The sequence below is a fragment of the Halictus rubicundus genome, chromosome 10, assembly GCF_050948215.1.
Source record: "Halictus rubicundus isolate RS-2024b chromosome 10, iyHalRubi1_principal, whole genome shotgun sequence".
NCBI classification, from domain to species: domain Eukaryota; kingdom Metazoa; phylum Arthropoda; class Insecta; order Hymenoptera; family Halictidae; genus Halictus; species Halictus rubicundus.
The window spans coordinates 15,993,362-16,012,676 of NC_135158.1; the positions used below are offsets into that span (position 1 = coordinate 15,993,362).

Sequence of the window (19,315 nt, forward strand, 5' to 3'; positions counted from 1 at the left end):
ACTATTCTGGGGATCGATAGAGATCCGATTCGACGTAAACTTATTCATATTCCGGCGGTAGTTCAATGACTTCATTGTTTATCGCGTCTCCGATTATAAACATTCCGGAATAGTCGCGGGAAAGATCTCGTATTCACAGGGGAGTGATACTTTGCATATAAGTGGAGTGGAACGGTTCAAATAATAATTACTTGGTACATAGTTGCATTACGAGATGGATCATCCATCGGGTTCTGAATGCCCCGGTGCATTCGCAAACGACATAGACAACTATGCGCGCGTATTAATTGATATTCGTGGTGATTCGAGCAATCATTTAACTCTCGGTTTTACGGAAAATACGGCTTTGAATTTTAATTGTGCGCGGCATTCCTTCGATTACTTGTCATTTGCGATGGCCGGTTTCCCGCGTTGCCTTTAAACTTCCTGGCCGTGTAACAATAAATCTTAAACAATGATTTTTTACGAAAGCTAACTGGTTCTTTCGCTAACACGCTCAAATGCGTATATCGGTTTGATTTGTCGAGAATATACCGTGGCTTGTAACCATAGACAATTTTTATCTAATTTTACTCGTCTCCTCCTCCTCTTCCAGTAACGTTACGAGTATGTTAATTCTTTCTGTACGAATACAAGGGTTACGCGAGATCTTCATCGTTATGTAAGCCCTTGATTAATCAGACGAAAAGAACTTGTCCCATTACGGGTCCCTACGGTGCGCGACAGCCGACTACAGTATTTCTTGCAACATAAAGCCAATACGGTGCCGTTAGCTTCCGTTCACGATTTTCTTTCACGCTCAGATTTGTGAAGCCTTCGGACTTCGTTGTTCGGCTCTTTGTTGTACTGCTACCGAACATTACCTCATCATTGCACTAGACATTGGATCGATAGCCCTGTACTTCACGAGCGGAACGTCGATCGTCATTGCCCTTACGCACTAGAACCAAAAAATTCGTCATTTTGATAGATCTTCGCAATTCCACTGTACCAAGTCAAATGTCTTCTCTTCTTTTTTCGAGAGAGAGAGAAGAAAAAGCTTTTTGAAGCTGTTTCGAAAACGCAAGAGTTGGTGGTGCAATCACCGATTGCAGTGTGGAATCGATTCGATTTGTTTATCTTCTAGCAACCGGTGTGAAATACCGGCATTAACTGCAGCTGGCTCAACGAGGAGGAGTTGTAATGTTTCATGAAGGTCGCCTTCTTTGATCCGTTTCGGAATGTAAAGATTTCATAGAACCACCAGTAAGACCGTCAGACCCAATTTCGCCAGTATTTTATATAATTCCCACTGAAATTGCTATTGTGTAAATAAAGTGCTCGTTTGAGCAAGATATTTGGAAAGATGGCCGGGGCAAGGAGGCGGGTTCTTTCGCGGAAGGTCAACAAGATAATTATTCTTTTCAACGATTTGACAGGTCAGATACAATTTTCTATTTTCGGACTACTTTTTTTGGCATTTTTTAACACAGACAGATCTCTGCTCGGGTGGATATATAGACTGCGGATTTTATGCATTTATTATTATTATTATTTTATTTTATGACAAAAATGAGTAGGTGTAATTTGAAACATTGGAAGAATTTAAAAATACCGTTATATTATTTTCAACCTATTAAACGTATTAAGAAAGAATAAATTTCCATTTCACTCGAGTTTGTTGCAATTCAGGCAGAAAGATTTTTATTTTGCATAAAGATCCGCTGTCCAGTGATACATTTCTGAATCAACAACGAATACCCTCCCGAGATGAGTCACGGTGGTAGTATTCTAAATGGAAAAAAGTATGAATATGATAATTTTTGATAGACCTTCCTGATTACAAACAAAGGATAAAAGTATTGCTGAGTTGTAACAAAGAGTCTTTTAGCAAGTGGATTTGTACGATAAAATAACTTCGTTCGAAAAATATAAAACATACAAAACAAACTTATGAAACTACGGTCATGCATTATGTATAATACGTTTGAGCATAGATTGTTTGTATGAATTTTTAAACGTGTACAGGGGTATTGGGAACATGACATTTCAAGTTTGTTGTTGTACAATAAAAATGTATAATATTGAAACAGTCGTAATTCAGGAATTGCGATATATACAAAATTAATTAAACAGCTGTGTATATCGTTTAAATTTAACTTTTATTAATCCTGTTGATCAGTATATTATCGTTTCTATACAAAAGTCCGTGAAATGAGCTCGCTGTTATGTTATCTTCCCTTTAGTATCAAGCAACATTGAAGATATTTTTGTACTATTGAGACATTGCGTATATTTAGACCGATATAAAATCAGTTCTTAAGACAATAGCACTTTGTACTGTGTACTATTATTGGAGACGTGCCTAAAATTAATAATCGGTGTACGTTATTGTAAAAATAACTTGATGAATAATTTCAAAATACCAAAGTATATATTTCAATTCAAAACATGTCGTTCGTTCAATTTTTCTGTGAACTGTTTCGATTGCCAGGAAACATCTGTATCGTTGCAGTCTCATGGATTCGTAGAACGGCTCCGGAAACCCATTGTACCGTTGCTCGATTCGAATCTCGCTCGCTCGATTGATCATCGCGTTCCACAGATGTCGCCAGTGATCGGTCGACGAGCGAACATTTTTACGAGTTTCCCTCCTGTTCACGACGCCGCTTTGTTAACGGACACACATATCTCCGGGAGGACAGAGATGATCTCTTCCTGCGCGGATTGTGGGATAGCCATTAAAATGCTGACGGACTAGCATGCATTGTGGACCGGCCTGCGCGAGTCGACCAAACGAGAACACGCTTGTGAGTCGGTGGGTACGTTTTCACGAAATGTGACAAAGCAACAAAAACAAAACAAAAAAAAATAAACCATCGGGGCAAAGTGGCGATACGCAACAAGAGGGACACGCAAATGTACGATGTCGTCGACATCGGCGTTGTTTGTACGCCGATCTCGATCCTGACTGCATTCGAACGAGCCAACGATTCTGTAGAAAGAAACTGCACCGAAAGAATTCCGTAGCAACAGGAAAAGAACCGAATCAAAAGGAATCGTTTCTAAGAGGGGGGTAAAGACCGTTTCCGCGTGAAACAGGGAACAGTGAAATCGTTATTCTTTACTCTGTTGTTCACAAAACCGAATCTGACGCACTCGGCCGCAATTCTCTGAAAGAAACAACTCTCGGGGACGGACGACGAAAAGGAAGAGCTGTTTCGACGACACGGCACGCGCGCGCTTTTTTCCGGATACGATTTACGCGTGTGTGTGCGCTGTACAGATTCCCTCCGCGACGTCGCGTCGTTCGGATGGCACACCGCGACGTTAGAGAGGACAGAGAACGGTTTCTTTTCTCCCCTATTGGCTGACGAATACCCGTTACGATTGTGCTGCCATCACGGTCGAAAACGAGAAGGGATTGCACCGAGCAAGTGAGAAAGTACATACGCCATAGACGAGGTACATGGTAGACCAACCATCTAATATACTTTTCTGTTACACACCCTGCGATGCCTGACGTTACCGACAATTTGTAAATATAAACTTGTTAGTGGGATTCAAGTGTTTTCTACGGTTCTTTTCAACTGTGGGAAACATTAAACTCATACGGCGCTAGTGATGGGCATTATCGACTAATTATTATTTAGTTACTACATACTATCGAATATTTAGTCGATAGTTTTTAGTCGGCTGAAATTTCGTTTTAGTGGTTACGTCTAGATTGCGGGCTATAGTCTATGCCTACGTATATCACATATATAGTTTATATCGCATAAATAGCAATAAGATTTTAACATCTAATATGAATTAAAGTATTGAAATATCTATTACATATTTCATTACTTGCATATTTGCACGTCCTGTCATAATCATGTATTTCTAACCTTTTCGTTTCATCGTGTGACACTGACATTTGAAATTTCAAGATGGCGACGTGTAAAACAGTCGACTGAAAATAGTAACCCAACCACTACTAAATTCAGTCGATAGTTTAAAAAATCAGTCGACTGAAAATAGTAGTTGGCTACTATCGATTTAGTCGATCGTGCCCATCACTATACGGCGCGTATATTTGAACGATGGAAATAGCCTTCATGAAATCTAATGTTAGACAAACACAGTTTAATGGATTTGCATATACATCTTTACATATAAATTTGCCTTATTTCTGTCTGTACGCGGTAGTTAGTCCTTTCTGAAAATAAATCAGAGACTGCAAAATCTTCCTTCCTTCCGTAGGCGCAAGAAAAAGTCGATTTTTAGCATTGCCGGTATTTCAGACTGTGCCAGAAATCCTCATACGGTGGTTGGTCTAGGTTTTACTTAGTTCGTGGGTTCCATGAAAACTCGCTTGCTTTGGTACTGCCACCGTCGCTCATCGTGTCTTCTCTCTCTCGAAGATCTGCGCGCCGACGGTTGCGCAGTGGAGTGGTGGGGATAGAAAACGTGACGCCGGAGAGGTCGGGAAACGCGACGCCGCGGAGGGAATAGTGTAGTTACACGAGTGTAGTGCGCCGCGTCGGACAGAGACAGAGCCATAGAGAACGTGCCAGGAACGAGAGTGACAACCTAATCAAAGAAGAAACGAGAGAGAACGTTCGACGGTGGAACGGAGCGAGAACGAGAGTATTAGCAAGGGTCGCGAGGAGAAGGAAGGGATCTCCGTCAAAATGTCGCTGAAAACACCAACGCGGATACATTGATTGCTTTTCGTCATTTAACAGGGGGTACGTGATCTTATTCAAGATTTCCTCGCGCCTTTTTCTTCTCTCTCGTCTAGCCGTTCCAACGACGGACAGATCGGGAACCCACAAAAACCGTACCGCAGCTTCTTCGAAGCTTACAAAGAGAGAAAAGTCATAGGTGCATCGATTGCGCACGGTCACCCGGTTTCCCTCTGTTTCCATCGAATACACCTTTCGGTAAAATAATACGTTTTCAGACGGTAAAGAGGAGATTCGGATACCCCCTTTTCGACGACCGAAACACAATCGAAACGAGGGACCGGTTTCGTTCCCATAGGGATTCGAAAAAGAGCGTTCGAAAACGGAGTTTCAGTTACCGATTCAGATTAAGAGTATATTTGTGTCTTTCTTTTATTTTTTATTTTTTTTTTTATTATTTAATAATTTGAAAATTGACGTGCTCGGATCCAGGTGCTGCTCGAAACTGGAGTATCTGACTGCTGTGAATAGTGAATAGTTGAAGTGAGAGTATATCAAACAGTATTTTGATGCATCACATGAAAACTTGAGCAAAAATCTTTAGACACTGCAGAGGATGGATTTGTTGTTGGTTTACACTTTAGAATGCTATATGCAATATTTCAAAGAATTTTATTGGTGTGTTTGAAAATTCGATAACATAATGTGCTCCATAGTAGAGTCACTCTAGAATACAATTATTTAGTAGAGAACAACTAGAAAAATCTGTTTTAAGACTCACATTGGTACATCATGGAGCTGAACTCAAATTCCACTGTTCTGCTTTTTGCAGCGGCAAGTTTCTTATAGAATGCACACCTGTCGTTAGTTTAGCTATTTTCTAGAATTACAAGAGTGTAAGTAAAGTTTATTCTGCTAAATATAACTAGAATCTAAGCAGTACGTCTTTAACTACTATCATGTCTCCTTCCTCTTCACTTTCCATAACATATTTCTATTTCATTGGTTAGATATGAAAAACGCGTAATACAGTTCGTTTTAATAAAGCTTTTTTGCTGTACAAGTTCTCAGAATACATGTAACAAAATGATGCTGATTTACATATACTTTCTTATTCACTATTTACTATGTAGTGTGACAAGTGTTGACCAGGTTTATACTCCTTCTGAGCCTAATTTTCAAGAGTTTTTAAACATTTCGGGTATTCCCAAGTGAACAAGAAGTCATCATGTTTGTACTCCGTACTCCAATATTGTAAACAAAAAATGTTGTATTTCACTCTCATTATTCTAATAAAACTCAGTTTCATTCTTCACGTTCTCCAGCAAAATATGTAGTACTGTGGTGTTTGTGTTCTCGTCATTGTGCATCTTTCGAAGATGTTATGGTTTCGACACGTATTTCGGTTTCAAAATTTCTTCGGCTTCGATTTGTGTCGGTATTTCTCTATAATTTCGTCGTGCGTGTTATGTGCACAACACGCTACGGCCATTTCGTTACGGTGGCGGGTAAATACATATATTATTATGCCCATCTGTTCGTATTCGTTGCATATCTTTATTTCCTGATCATCCTGCATCATCGACGAAGCCATTCGCTGCCTGTACACCATGCATTTGTTATCGTCGAAAGTAACCCCAACCTCTAGGGTATTTTTTTTATAATTCAGAGTTTTGATTTCTCGCGAACAAGCTCGAACTTGAGAAGAAACGAGGGACGAGATTGTAATTTCCGTGTCGCGCCAGGGATTTTGTTAATGTCGTTACTATCGCTGTTAATAGCCGCCGTTTGTGTTTCCTCGCTTTCCAAAAATCTACAGAAACGGCCGGTTCGCGTATGAAATTCTTACGAAAAATCTCGGCAGGTTACATCGCGGATTTTGTTTTTCCATCGATATCGTGAAGAAATCTCGACGAGTTATTTCAACATAATTCTTCGTCGAACAATTCAGGCCAGAGTATATAGACCGCGTTCTGAAAAATTTCTAGAACTAGCGGGAAATTTTGCTAGCAGTGAAATTAAAAAAACTCTTTGTCTTTACTATCATTTTGATATTATCGTTCGAATGTACTATCTTTTGGAAAAGTTTAAATAATTGAATAGAAGTGTACACTGCACACACGGTTTTAACTGTTTATTTTATGCGAATATGAATGTATACATTGTTCGAATTTTTGTAAATAATTTTGTGAATGTGTAGTTGAACATTTGGGTTTTGTCAGATATTTGCCAGATGTGACTATAAATTAACAGGTACGTAAAATGTACACGGATAACAGAATAATATGATCGGCAATGTTATTGATATTTAAATATTTATTGATTTTTTGAAACCTAGGTAGCTATACTATTTTCCTGATTAGTTGTGCAGTGATATACTATAAAATAGAAAAATTCTTGAATAATTGTTTGTACGTTAAAATTATCAGGTACATTTCCCCCGAATTGTAACAAATCATGTTTCAGGTTTCTGGTGAAGCTGATTACCTGAAACATTAAAAATATGGTATCGACTCGTCAGTCGAGTAACATGGGGGGAAGTAATGGGGGTGGACCAGTTGCTGAAGTTGCAGATGTTAGTTCATCGAGAAGAAATCAATCTGTAACGATGGCTAGTTCTTATAGTGGAGTAACAGTTTCGGAACCACCCACCTGTAGTAATTTAAATCTTCTGGATTTACCTGTTGAAATTCTCGAAAAGATTTTCAGCTATCTGGATTACAATACCGTAGCTCATTTACGACCAGTAAGTAGAAATTTTAATTATCGTTGTAGTTGTTGTAAATTGGCAGAATAGTCACATAACTTAGTTAATTAAAATATTAACTTTTTATACTTGCTTGCTTGCAGGTGTGTCATCAAATGGATCGTGTTTGTGGATCAATATTGAACTCCACATTTCAAAAACTTCAAGCACAAATGTTAAATCGTTTTCATGCAATTAAAGCACAGATGCCAAGACGTGAATCAGCACGTCGTAATCATCCACTAGCTTGCGAATCGGACATAATCGAAACGCTCCACATGCGACTCACATTATTGCAGATGAGTTTTGGCAAGCACATTGAACGTAAACATTGTTGTTTTTTTCCTGGAGAGGTAACTTAAATTTCTTTTTCCATACGCTGTAGAACGAAAAATGTACCTCCACCATTCGGTATATAAGAAAATTAAGTTGCAATTATGTTTTAGATTTTAGATGAAGTTTATCGTATTTTACATTACATAAAAATTAGTCCAAAATTAGCCAGGCCGTACAAAGTTACAGATGAGTTATTTGATTTAAGTACTATGGCTATGGAGTACTTTAAGGAACGCATAGAGCCAACATTACCAGAAATTCCATACTTTGGAGCAGATTTCTTAGATCTTGCCGGAACATTTTCATGTAAGCAGAACATTCGAACTTATAAAATGATTTTAAACAATGGGAATCGTTTATTTTACGATACGTTTTACGTAAATGGTTACAGCTTCTAGTAATGTGAACAAACCATTCATATGTCTGGACTCGGCACCTCTAACTGTTGGAAGCGGCAAGGCTGGAAGCAATAGTGGGGAAGAAGGCTCTCCTCCACATTCTTCAGACGATCCTGTCCTTTTGGAGTCGAATGTATCACCTCCACAATCGAATATGGTGTTACGAAAAAGAATTCGTAAGATCAAGCAAGGCATGAAGCGGTACAATAGTCAGTTAACATTAATGCGTAGAGATCTGAGGAGTTGCAAAGCAAAAATAGCGGAGCAGCAGAAACAGATCGTCGAATACGCTACGCGTCTCGACGAGAATGACAAGAAGAACGAAGAGACTTCACGGAAATTTAGTACGCTCCTACAGGTATTTACGAAGGTACACTTAGTACTCATAAGCATAATGTGTGACAGAAGAGATGTATGTTCACGCGCATACAGGCTTCATGTCATTTAGATATGTGTTGTGATAATTGGATTTACTTAGACCCGAAGGTAAAATTATTAAAAATCTTTATGTACCGCGAATTCAGTGATTTTTAATATCGGTATGTATTTATTGCGCAGGAATTGAACAAATGTAAAACAGAGCTTCAGTACTGGCGATCGAAATCTCCAGCGATACCCGTGTGCGTGGTATGCGGCCAATCTGTGTTGGCACCGTCAGAGGATGTACCGGTTCAAAGTAATCAAGGGGTAGCACCGGAGACAGCGAATGAAGAGTTAGACTTCATTCCCATAGTTGACTCGCAGAGTCCTACCGAAGTGGCTCCGCAGCTGCCAATTATACAACAGCCTTCACCGCCACCGCCGACAGATGAAATGGCACCACCGAAGGCTCCCGTGCCTTCGTTATCCACAAAACGGAAATCCACATCAGAGGAAACACCTAGCGACGCCGGGAAGAAACCTCGTCGCACTGCCAAGTCACGTCAGGTCAAACGTTCGAAAATATAAATCGATTCTGATCATGGTACAAAAATATTGAACTAACATCCTTGCTGAGTTTTCGGGATATGAGAGGCATCTCGGTTCGAAGAGGCTGCCGCGTGTCCTCTCGCGCGCCCAGCGAGCGAACGATCTTAGAAAAGTACAAAATTCTTTCCTGAACGTCCTGCATTTCGCGCAACGAACCTCGTTTTTGAAAATTATAGCCACGTCGGTTGCCGCGCGATGGGGATTGACGCGATTAATTTTCCTATTTTTCTTACGGACGGATTCGTTACGCACGGTGACATCTACAAATATTCTAAATGATAGCTGATCGTTCCTGCTCGCTCGCGATGCGACACGCTCAGGCGAGATCTTTTACTTTCACGAGAGAGTCCTTTCGATTATTGTTTTCACGATGGTATACACAAGGATAAAGCAAGCGTTGAAATTTATGTGATACTTTCAATTTATATCAAGCTGTAGAGCAGATCAAACATCGTGACGGTGGTGATATACAGAAGTTGATGTTTTGTATCTCTTGAATGCAAACAATGCACTGATTTACCATTTATCGTAAACGTTTCCGATATGTGCTTTTTTCTTTTCTTTTCTTTTCTTTTTTACTATAACGATCTTTCTGTTCGATACGTCCGATTCGTAATTGTTGAACTAGATGCCGGTTAGACAATACAGAACCAAATGCATGAATGCAGTATCAGGTACGCTGAATAGTTTTTGCCGATTTTTGTTAGTTGTAATCTCTCGAATTTGTATAAAAACAAATATAAATATATTTAAAAACATACAAAAAAAAAAACACACACAATTTAAATATGTTTTTTCCTTAATTTTTCACAGAGAAAACGACAAAAACTGTTTAGGGTACTTAATATTTGGTGATCAAGCGAGACTAAAGTCTTTATATTAAACACGATACAATTGAAGTTCGATGTTTTAAACTTCTGAAGAAATTCCAATTGCACATATGTTACTGTTTAGTAAATCGTTCAATTAATGAAACAAAATCACTGTACGTGATTATTGCAGAGATAAGGGAACGATGGTCTTGTCTATGTAGAAATTTTTATTTAAAATTTCGAGTAAACATTCGACATGATTCTAGCAAATTTTATTTTACAGTATCAATAAATAAGTACCTGAGGGGACTGACTGGAAATAGTTCGCGCAGGTACTCCAACGTTCATCAATATTCATATCAATTTTCTATTTGATCTAAATCTGCTCAATTCAAAGGAAGGAAATAATCATTTACCTTTGAAACGGTTTGTGTATACCACTTACGCTACCATGAGTTTCATTACATAAAAATGGATAGTGAAAAGTTTAATGAATTGTATTGGTTTGTCGCATAATAGTACGTAACATCGATTTATTTTTCTGATATATCATTATATGAATTTATAATGAATTTATAATGAATTAAAAACAAAAACACACACACAAAAGGGAAATAAACTAATGTTTAGTGAAGCAGCTCACCATGATGAAATCAAAAACACTTCTAATAATATAAAGTTCTGTGAGCCTTAAAAATGCGATGTTGGGGAGAAAGTGGATTGTAAACGTGAGCAAAACATATGTTAAATACCTTTGACGGGTGTTATTTTGTTTCTAACACGTCCTCCATTTGATTGAGCGATTGTCTCATAGGTTGGCGTATATTGCAATATTAATAGCGCTAGGAAATTATTTATAGGATCAATTTATTTATAGGAAAATGATTGTCAGATTATTTTAATTAAAATAAATTTCAACACATCAATTTTGTAATTTATCAATCACGTTGATTAAAAATTTACTGATTCCGCCACCACGTACGTGAAGGAAACGAGATCTAGGAAACAATTGAACGTATTATTTAATTAAATCGATTTGAATAATTACTTATCGTTCATCTAATTTCTTGTTGAAAAATCGGACGGATTACCCTGCGCGATGCTCGATGATCGGTCTGTGTAGATTCAATTATTTGATTTGCACCAATCCTAATTAATCTCGGAGATGCATAGTTTGAAATATTGTGAGTTATTATTCATGATTCTAGTAATAAATATAAAGGATACTGATAATAAGTAAATGATACTTTATTATAAATATATATATATTTGAGTGCGGTAACTTGCCAGGACATGCATACCAAACGAAGCACTTTAGTTTAAACTTTAATGGAACAATAAGATATGATAATTAATGATGAAATAATTATATATATATATGCATATATATAATTTTTTATCGATGTCGAAAATTAATTAGGTGATGAAATAAATACTAGTGAGCAGAGACAGTGAAAAAGGAAGAAAACGTGTACGTCACAACACACATGGTGTATGAGAGTTAATGATCGAGTCTTAATGAGCGAGTCTTAATGAGCGTGTGATATTTAAATGAAAATGAAAAAAAAAATACTAAATTCAAACTTAATAAGAATTTACGATGTGATGCTTTATCGATTTAACTGCGGGAAAGTGACCTTTATTCAAATAAACTACATGTGGGGCGTTTCTGGCTACAAAAACGATGTGTGAATTTTACTTATTGTTATGTTGAATAGGATTGCGGGGGCGGGCGTAATTGTATCGCCGTGTCGGAAATTTCGAAATGCTTTTGCATTGTATGCTTATAGCGAATGCGTTCTGACAGATTGAGCAAAGAAGAAAGCAAACAAAACAAACAAACAAAAGTAAACGAACGAAAGAACGAACAACAATAATGTCAAAAAAAAAAAAAAGAAAAAGAAACAATATACTTGTAAATGGGATTCTTCTTACACGAGTGTATCTAGGCCCCTGATGTAACAGCATCCTGTATACAAACAATTTTAATGATTGTATCTGTGAATCAGTAACTTAATGTACCTCACGTACTCCTAACTAAAATATTTATTCTTCCGACGACACACGTTGCCAATTTATTGTCTTAAAATAGTTTACAGTCCTCGGCTTTCCGACATTATCCGTCCCCGAACGATGCAAAATGTAGCGTTGTGTACTACGTATATGAATCTACTAAGATTAATCGAATATAACAATGAATACACAATTAGAAGTAGAATAATTTCCTAATTAGTAGTGCCGTGCGGTAAGGATTGCGAGAACAAAAATAATTAAAAAAAAAAAAAGAAAAAGAAAAACGGTAACGATCATTTTCAATTTTTCGATTCGCCACGAATTAAATCCGAGGACCATCGCTCGTTCGCAGTATATGTACATACTAGCAAAGTAAATGGTCTCCGGATCAGGTACACAGAGATAGAGTTGCTAAGAGTAAAAGGAAATACCGATGCGCGTGTACTTTGGAAATTATACACTCACACACACGGAAAAAAAGAACAGATCATACGCATGAACACACATGGAACATAGGAACACAAAATGCTAGCGTTACGGCCCGAAACGTCGTACCGCCGAAGAATATGAGTTATCTTAAATGGTTTTACATGTATTAAAGCGATTGTAAATATATATTATAATATATATTATATATATGATTTCTATATATATATATATTATATATATTATATTATAATATATTAGATACACCTAATAATAAACGTAATTTAACATAAAATGTACTCCTAGATGCCTTCTATGTTTGCATTACGTTTAAAAAAACAAATGAAAATTCGGAGAAGTTTGAAATTTCTACCGAGTAAAGAGTAAACATATTCAATTTCTCCTCTCAGCCTTTTCACGCCAGTAGTTACAGGATGACTATTCTGGCGTGTCATCATCATCATCCTTCTCACACTACAATGTCTTTCTTTTTGAACGGGCAATTTTTCGGAGCTAATGTGTACAGAACAATTAGGTTAACTGTCGAAATGTACAGAAAAAGCAAAAAGGAATGCAAATTATTATTCGCTGATGCATTTCCCTGTTGCTCGTCTCGCGGTGTCCTGCGTTTTTCACGCGAGGCGGGACATAACCGCCTAGCATGAGACCGCGTTTGTATTTCTCTAGCGTGACCTTGACTTTCGCTTTCGTCTGCTAGTCGAGCACGTGGCTTCGTTTGACAGTTCTGTTCCTTTGTCTGGATAGGTGGCGACCCTGCTTCGACGAGCCGTCGACCATGCTCAACAGTTACATTTCTGTCGAAGATGGCTTTGTCCACATAACAGAGTGATGGGAATTACGGATTAATATCGGGATTGTTTGCTTATCAAAATTATGGTGTCGCAGTCGTGTTTCACGCTGGTCCAACGTGTCTTCCAGATTTAACGTGTCCTTTCACCGACGCAACAGTTTGCCAAACAAATCTTTATGGATAACCGTGTTCCGTTACGCTACGCCACCAGTGCATATTACTTGTTGCAACTTGGTTGTAACCTTTCCACGTGCGCATTTTAGGTTTGATACCGTTTCTTTCTCGCGTTGATCCTCGGCAAACGAATCGTTGACGTAATGGCAGAGACGTTGCACAAAGATGGATACGAAATGTGTAAGTGGATACGAATTTTATGAGCTTAATTCCTCGTTGTTATCAAACATGTTCCATGTCATAAACTGTAACACACTTTGAACCAAGTTCTTATCAGTAACCGATGCTTGATAGTATAAGACGAGAGGCACTAGACATTCAGTCTTGATTGTGCACACCGTTCACAAAATATCGTAGAGCAACAATTTTAATGCTATTCAACATTTGTTGTTTTGCGTAAGCAGCGAGTATAGCAATGCGTGGGGGAGGTGGAAACATGGGAACCGACAGTGATATGAAGCTGGAGCCGTCTAGTCCTACAGAAAAATATACATTCTCTCGTTGTAGCAGTACTGGATCAGTGAACACACCATCTTCGTCGGCGCATAATACAGGTAAATGATTAAATTGAGTTTTAGAATGTTTCTGACAAGTTAAGATTTGCTTAAAAAATATTGACGTTCCTACTTATTTGTAGAAGATGAAGACAGCGATAACAAAAATTCTACTATAAGCTACAAGGAGCGCAGAAGGGAAGCACATACCCAAGCTGAACAGAAACGGAGGGACGCGATTAAGAAAGGATACGATTCCCTCCAAGATTTGGTTCCCACTTGCCAGCATACCGATTCGTCAGGCTATAAATTATCTAAAGCTACTGTGCTGCAGAAGTCGATAGATTACATACAGTTTTTGTTGCAACAAAAAAAGAAACAAGAGGAAGAACGTAATGCTTTAAGAAAAGAGGTTGTCGCTTTGCGTATTATGCAAGCTAATTACGAGCAGATTGTTAAATCCCACCAGACCCAACCGGGACACGCAGAAATGCGTATATCCGATGAAACCAAATTTCAAGTGGTAAGCTTAAAGTGCACGATACACGGGCTTTCCAGTTTGAAAATTGTTTATAATCTAAATATTGTTTCAGTTCCAGGCAATTATGGATCGTTTGTTTCAAACTTTCAATAATATTTCTGTAGCAAATTTTCAAGAGTTATCCGGATGCGTGTTCAGTTGGTTGGAGGAACATTGTAAACCTCAGGTAGATAAGCTATACTCTAAACTGCTACGTACATTTTATTTGTGAGTTAACCGATGTGTAACAAATGTTTCAGACTTTACGAGAAGTGGTACTGTCAGTACTCCAACAGCTTAACAGTCAAATCAGCTAGTCGAGTATATGAATAGAGTTGATGATTGCACAATATAATATCTATAAAAATGTTTTGCTGGTACTTAGTTCAGTAATTGGTAGAGTTACCAGAAACGATGGGAACATGTGTGTTTTATGCAATACGGGTAGCATAATAAGTGCACAAGAAATATAAATAGAAATTTATTTTATATATTAACATAATTGTAGATATAGCCATGGAATGTGGCACAGAATTTCCTCATGCCGTTGTTGGCGATCGGACGATGTTAAATATTTTTATCAGAGATTTTTTATTACATCGATTTTGCCACATATGTATGTATGTGTATGAATGTATCTGACTATGTACATAATACAAATTAATCTGCAATATAGCAGCTTGAAATAAACATCAGACCGTTTTGGTTCACATTCCGTATTTTATAGTCATAGATTATGGTGATAGTCGAAATTCTTCGATATTGTTGTTGGTTCTATTTTTCATGAATTTTTTCACTATTATTGTCAATTCTTGCAAAAAAATTCAGACACTCCTGTGTTTCAGTTGTTTTTAGTTAAACTTTCTCAGACTCTGTTGGCATACTTTCTCCTTGGGTGATATCGTTTAAAAGTATACCATCCATTTTGGGCCTGCTTGGGTCATCAGGTTCTTGGTGAGGACTCTGCACACGTCTTCTCTTTGATCTGTCTTCCTGTCTGCAGCATAGATCTCGAAAAATACAAGCATAACAAGCCAGCAGTGCACTCATCATCATTAAACCTCCAATCGCGAGAACGACTACCAAAAATATCGATATTTCGTCACCCATATTCAAACTGTCTGAAAAAGAAGTCAGTACATGTATGTTGTGAGACGTATAAATACATTAACAATAGTGTATGCATTTTTATTAATTTACATCGGTGAGAAATTCGATTGCATTCAATATTACGTGAAAGGATTTTTATCTTATTTTATCGGCTTTATCGATTCTATAAATGATGTAACAATTTTTATTGTGTCATTTTATCTTTAAAGAATCCTTTTCATATTGTACAGAATTTTCAGTAAAGAAAGGGGTTCTATTGTGCTGGAATACATTATTGCTGTTCTGTAAAAAGAACGTGCGTTGAATAGAAGTATCGTACTCTGGCATCATTTATCACAATTGTTGTATTTAGTATGCAGTTCCCTTAGCTTTGAAAAATTGTCCTCTACAGTCTATTGTCTGGTTGAACAATGGTTATTCAAGGAATTGTGCTCCCTTAGTTTCATCTTATTATGTTATATCCTTTCACAACTAATACAGCCAAAGCCTTTCGCTTAAAAGTTTAATTTAGGGTAGTATTAAACATTTCAAAAGCGTGGACTGATGTAAATCTAAACATTTAAATCAAAATTAGGAATTAACGATAGGGGTACATGATCGCGTGGCGTTCTATTAAATTAATAAATAAGATTTAATAATACAAAAATAACGAATATAAAATTTTATACGTTAAAAATATTTAATTGAAAAGAAGCGAACGGAATACTTGTTACATTGTACAAATTTTTATATAGACTCTAAAAATCAAATAAAATTCTGGTTTATGAAATATGAGATTGTATTACCAAACAGTTTCATCTATATCCGATTTATTCGTCGACAGTCACGTACGCGCAAGAAAAGCCATAAGTGAATTGCACGAGTATCCAGCAACGAGTGTACTTTAGAGTTTAGAGGATCGAATTTTTTGGATCAAAAACGTCGTGATCTTTGTTGGCTGGAAGATTAAGGAAAGATATTGTGTTGATATTGAGAAGAAAGTTTCTTGGAAAAAGTGATTAACTTTGTAACGAATGTTTTTTCCCAGTTTTATCATTTCACTAAAAATGTATATGGAAAAAAGTCATATGAAATTAATCCTTTTCAAATCTTGCATTCTTTAAAATACTTGAGAATAGAGTATACAATTTTTGAAGTGTTTCAATATCCGAACTGTTTTAATGTTTAAACTATTCTGTTATCCAAACACACTTACCTGTTGATAACGTTTGCCTATCAGTTTGAGCGTTTTGACACGGATGGCACCACCAGTTCAAAATGCAGATTTTTTCAAGCAAATCATTTTTTCCAATGGAAAAATCATTTGTACCTGCACATAACAAGTGGTCAATACAAACGATATCTCCATGCACAATTACAATTACAATTTTTGCCTTTTGTTCCGCTGCGATACGAACTATTTATAACACGAACGAGAGTGATCATGATCCGAGAGAACATGCTATTATCCGTACATCGACGTACTGATTAATGTCTGCTCTGTATTTATATTGTCCGACAGTGACAAGTTAATATCACCGTTCCCGTAGCGCGTAACACGTTGAAACAGGAAGAACATATGTCAATATTAATTTCAAAAAAAGCTCTTTGGTGACACTGGAAGAGTGCATCCATTGTTGATATTAATAAATAATTGCAGTCATAATATTTGAAGCTGTGCACTCTGTCTCGATAAAGTTGGACAAAAACCAATATATTTCACCTGGCCGCAGAAATATTGCGAAACGTTGAAAATAAAGAAGAGAATTGTTTCTACAAAAAAAAAAAAAAAAAACAGAAACAAAAAGTTTAAAGAAGCAATTATGCGATTGACTTCAACCCATCGATCTCGACAAACGTTTGTATTGTGCGCAAAGAAATCGAGTATGAATGCGAGTATTTTTGTGTCCTTTCGCGGTCCTTTTTACGTCGGAAATTCCGTTTTCATTTTCCGCTCCGTTTCGCGTCGGTTTGCAGTCCGCGTACGGGCAAAACGATTAAAGCATAAAAGCGTGCTTTACCAACTTATTTCGCCGCAAATGAAACGAAGTCCTCATTGACCTTTACGAACGTTTTAATTTCGTGTTTCAGGTATATGCACGCGTTAATGCGCACGATTCGCAGCCGGGAGAATAACAAAAATTGCTTCCTGGGTGTTACCTACGCAAATGTTCCCGTATCATCGGGGTTTACACGTTCTCGATCGAAACGCTGTTCCCCTCCATAAAGATCAGCCATTTCCGGAGCAATCCAGGAGAAATATCCTCGGGAAGCCTCCGGCCTTCATTCGAACCGGATCCTTTTCTAGTGATAATTCAAATTCGATCGAGGTCTGCGCGTGATCGCTCGAGCCCCGAACGATCCACAAAACTGCAACGCGGCTCCGTCTCAAAGGACGATCATTTCCATAGAAATTCCCTGCGCGAAAGGACGCCGGAGCATAGTTAATTCGCATGGATTCTCGCGGGAGCTCCCACTTCGTTGATACGAGGCCGGCCCTCGATAACTTTATTCACGGCCTTCGTCTGTTTATTAACTTTATTCATCTTGAATTTCCTTTAGCGGTTACAAGTCCCCTTTGTGCGCCCTCAGACACGATTCATGTACATGATTTTTAACTCATTCATTACTTTCTTCCGTTGATATTAACATTCTAAAGTTACATTTCAATCTAACAGACCGCGCGTGAAATAGTAATTCTATTCAACTATCTCCGTGGTCCGTGATTTTCAATACTTTCGTATCTTTGTTCCGAGTAAATCATACTTCTTTAGATTCAATCAGGCGTCTTTACATTCTGCAAGCACTGAAGGTGCTATCTTATATTTTTCTATGAACCGAGATACAATTTTGTTACAATTAAATCATACTTTATCACATTCGCGGACACTGGTAATATTTAACTACAGTAGAGAATTTTCACACTTTACAAGCTCTTTCGCAATTATTATTTCAAGCTAAGTATATTCGACAATTGAATTGAATTTTCCATACAGGAATGTTCAAGTGGAACGAGCGTCATTTCGATCAATAATTACCAGAATCGTAACATTCACTTGTTCCCACGAAAACGTTTCAGAAGTTCGAAATTCGGTGTCGGGACATTATGCGAATTCGCTGCTTCAAAATTGGAATCCAACGTCAATTTTTCGCCAGCCGGATCGTCCTTAATCCATTGACCACCACAGGCATTATATTGTCCTAACTTCTTTTCTAAATTAAATTTCCTCGCGCGTTTCGCTTCCCATATTTCCTCGTCTAAAGCTGGTGTCGTTTCACTTTGCAGAAATTCGCGGGACACGTGTGCTCGGCAAAGCCGGAGGAATACGAAGTGGCACCGGAGAGCGGAAATCGGCGGCGGTTCACCGAGGTCAGAAAACGGTGTCACTGAGTCGTCCTTCGGGGTGCGATCTCACCAACACGGGGACAAGGTTCGTCGACCAACACCACCATTTATCCTCTTCCTGTTTGCGTCGCCGGAAACAGCTAAGAGCGACGCTCGCATCACGAAAGCCGCGTGAGAACTGCGAACAGGAGCATAGTTCTCGCGCATCCTCTCGGCTGCTGCCCGGCTTCTGCCTCTCTCTTTCCTACCCTTTCTCGATGACCTTTCTCCTCCGAAGAGCCGCGGCCGAGACCCTTATCTCTTCTGCGTCTCCTTTATTGTGACAATACGATCGGAAAACCCTCCACGCGATACGTCTCGCATCCGTTTCCCCAAGAAAATGAATATCGACGGATATTAATCTTGCTTTCTGCGAGCAGCGGCGCGGATGATTAATTAGCAGATGCTGCAACGCCATACGCATCTTTGGAAACGGGGACAAATAGTACGACTCTTTACTTTAGTATCAGACGGCCTTCGCTACTGCGACTTT

The 19,315-nt window shown here is 38.1% G+C and overlaps 2 protein-coding genes across 5 annotated transcripts; both read left to right on the forward strand.

The window, feature by feature from the left end:
- The first annotated feature begins 2,690 nt into the window (after positions 1-2,690).
- Positions 2,691-11,744, forward strand: Dmpd (F-box protein dampened). Of its 4 annotated transcripts, none has more exons than XM_076795487.1 (6): positions 2,691-2,797; positions 7,116-7,395; positions 7,500-7,748; positions 7,842-8,037; positions 8,123-8,499; positions 8,688-11,744. In XM_076795487.1, exons 2-6 carry the CDS (start codon positions 7,153-7,155, stop codon positions 9,075-9,077), a joined length of 1,455 nt encoding a protein of 484 aa, XP_076651602.1. In that variant the 5' UTR covers positions 2,691-2,797; positions 7,116-7,152; the 3' UTR covers positions 9,078-11,744. The 4 variants fall into 4 exon arrangements, with proteins under 4 accessions (XP_076651602.1, XP_076651600.1, XP_076651603.1 ...); XM_076795485.1 differs by lacking the exon at positions 2,691-2,797 and adding an exon at positions 4,400-4,712; XM_076795488.1 differs by lacking the exon at positions 2,691-2,797 and adding an exon at positions 4,401-4,712 and having other exon boundaries at positions 8,123-8,487.
- A 1,398-nt stretch (positions 11,745-13,142) lies between these two features.
- Bigmax (helix-loop-helix-leucine zipper transcription factor bigmax) lies at positions 13,143-15,043 on the forward strand. Its single transcript, XM_076794365.1, has 5 exons — positions 13,143-13,514; positions 13,739-13,888; positions 13,972-14,351; positions 14,422-14,535; positions 14,609-15,043. Exons 1-5 carry the CDS (start codon positions 13,478-13,480, stop codon positions 14,663-14,665), a joined length of 738 nt encoding a protein of 245 aa, XP_076650480.1. The 5' UTR covers positions 13,143-13,477; the 3' UTR covers positions 14,666-15,043.
- Positions 15,044-19,315: the final 4,272 nt, after the last annotated feature.

Excerpts from the sequence above, each read along its gene's own strand:
- Bigmax (XM_076794365.1), top strand. The coding sequence starts at position 13,478 with ATGGCAGAGACGTTGCACAAAGATGGATACGAAATGT. Across the intron at positions 13,515-13,738 it reads CAAAGATGGATACGAAATGT|CGAGTATAGCAATGCGTGGG; the intron begins GTAAGTGGATAC and ends TTGCGTAAGCAG. Across the intron at positions 14,352-14,421 it reads ATGAAACCAAATTTCAAGTG|TTCCAGGCAATTATGGATCG; the intron begins GTAAGCTTAAAG and ends ATATTGTTTCAG.
- Dmpd (XM_076795487.1), top strand. The coding sequence starts at position 7,153 with ATGGTATCGACTCGTCAGTCGAGTAACATGGGGGGAAGTAATGGGGGT. Across the intron at positions 7,396-7,499 it reads CCGTAGCTCATTTACGACCA|GTGTGTCATCAAATGGATCG; the intron begins GTAAGTAGAAAT and ends GCTTGCTTGCAG. Across the intron at positions 8,500-8,687 it reads TCCTACAGGTATTTACGAAG|GAATTGAACAAATGTAAAAC; the intron begins GTACACTTAGTA and ends TTTATTGCGCAG.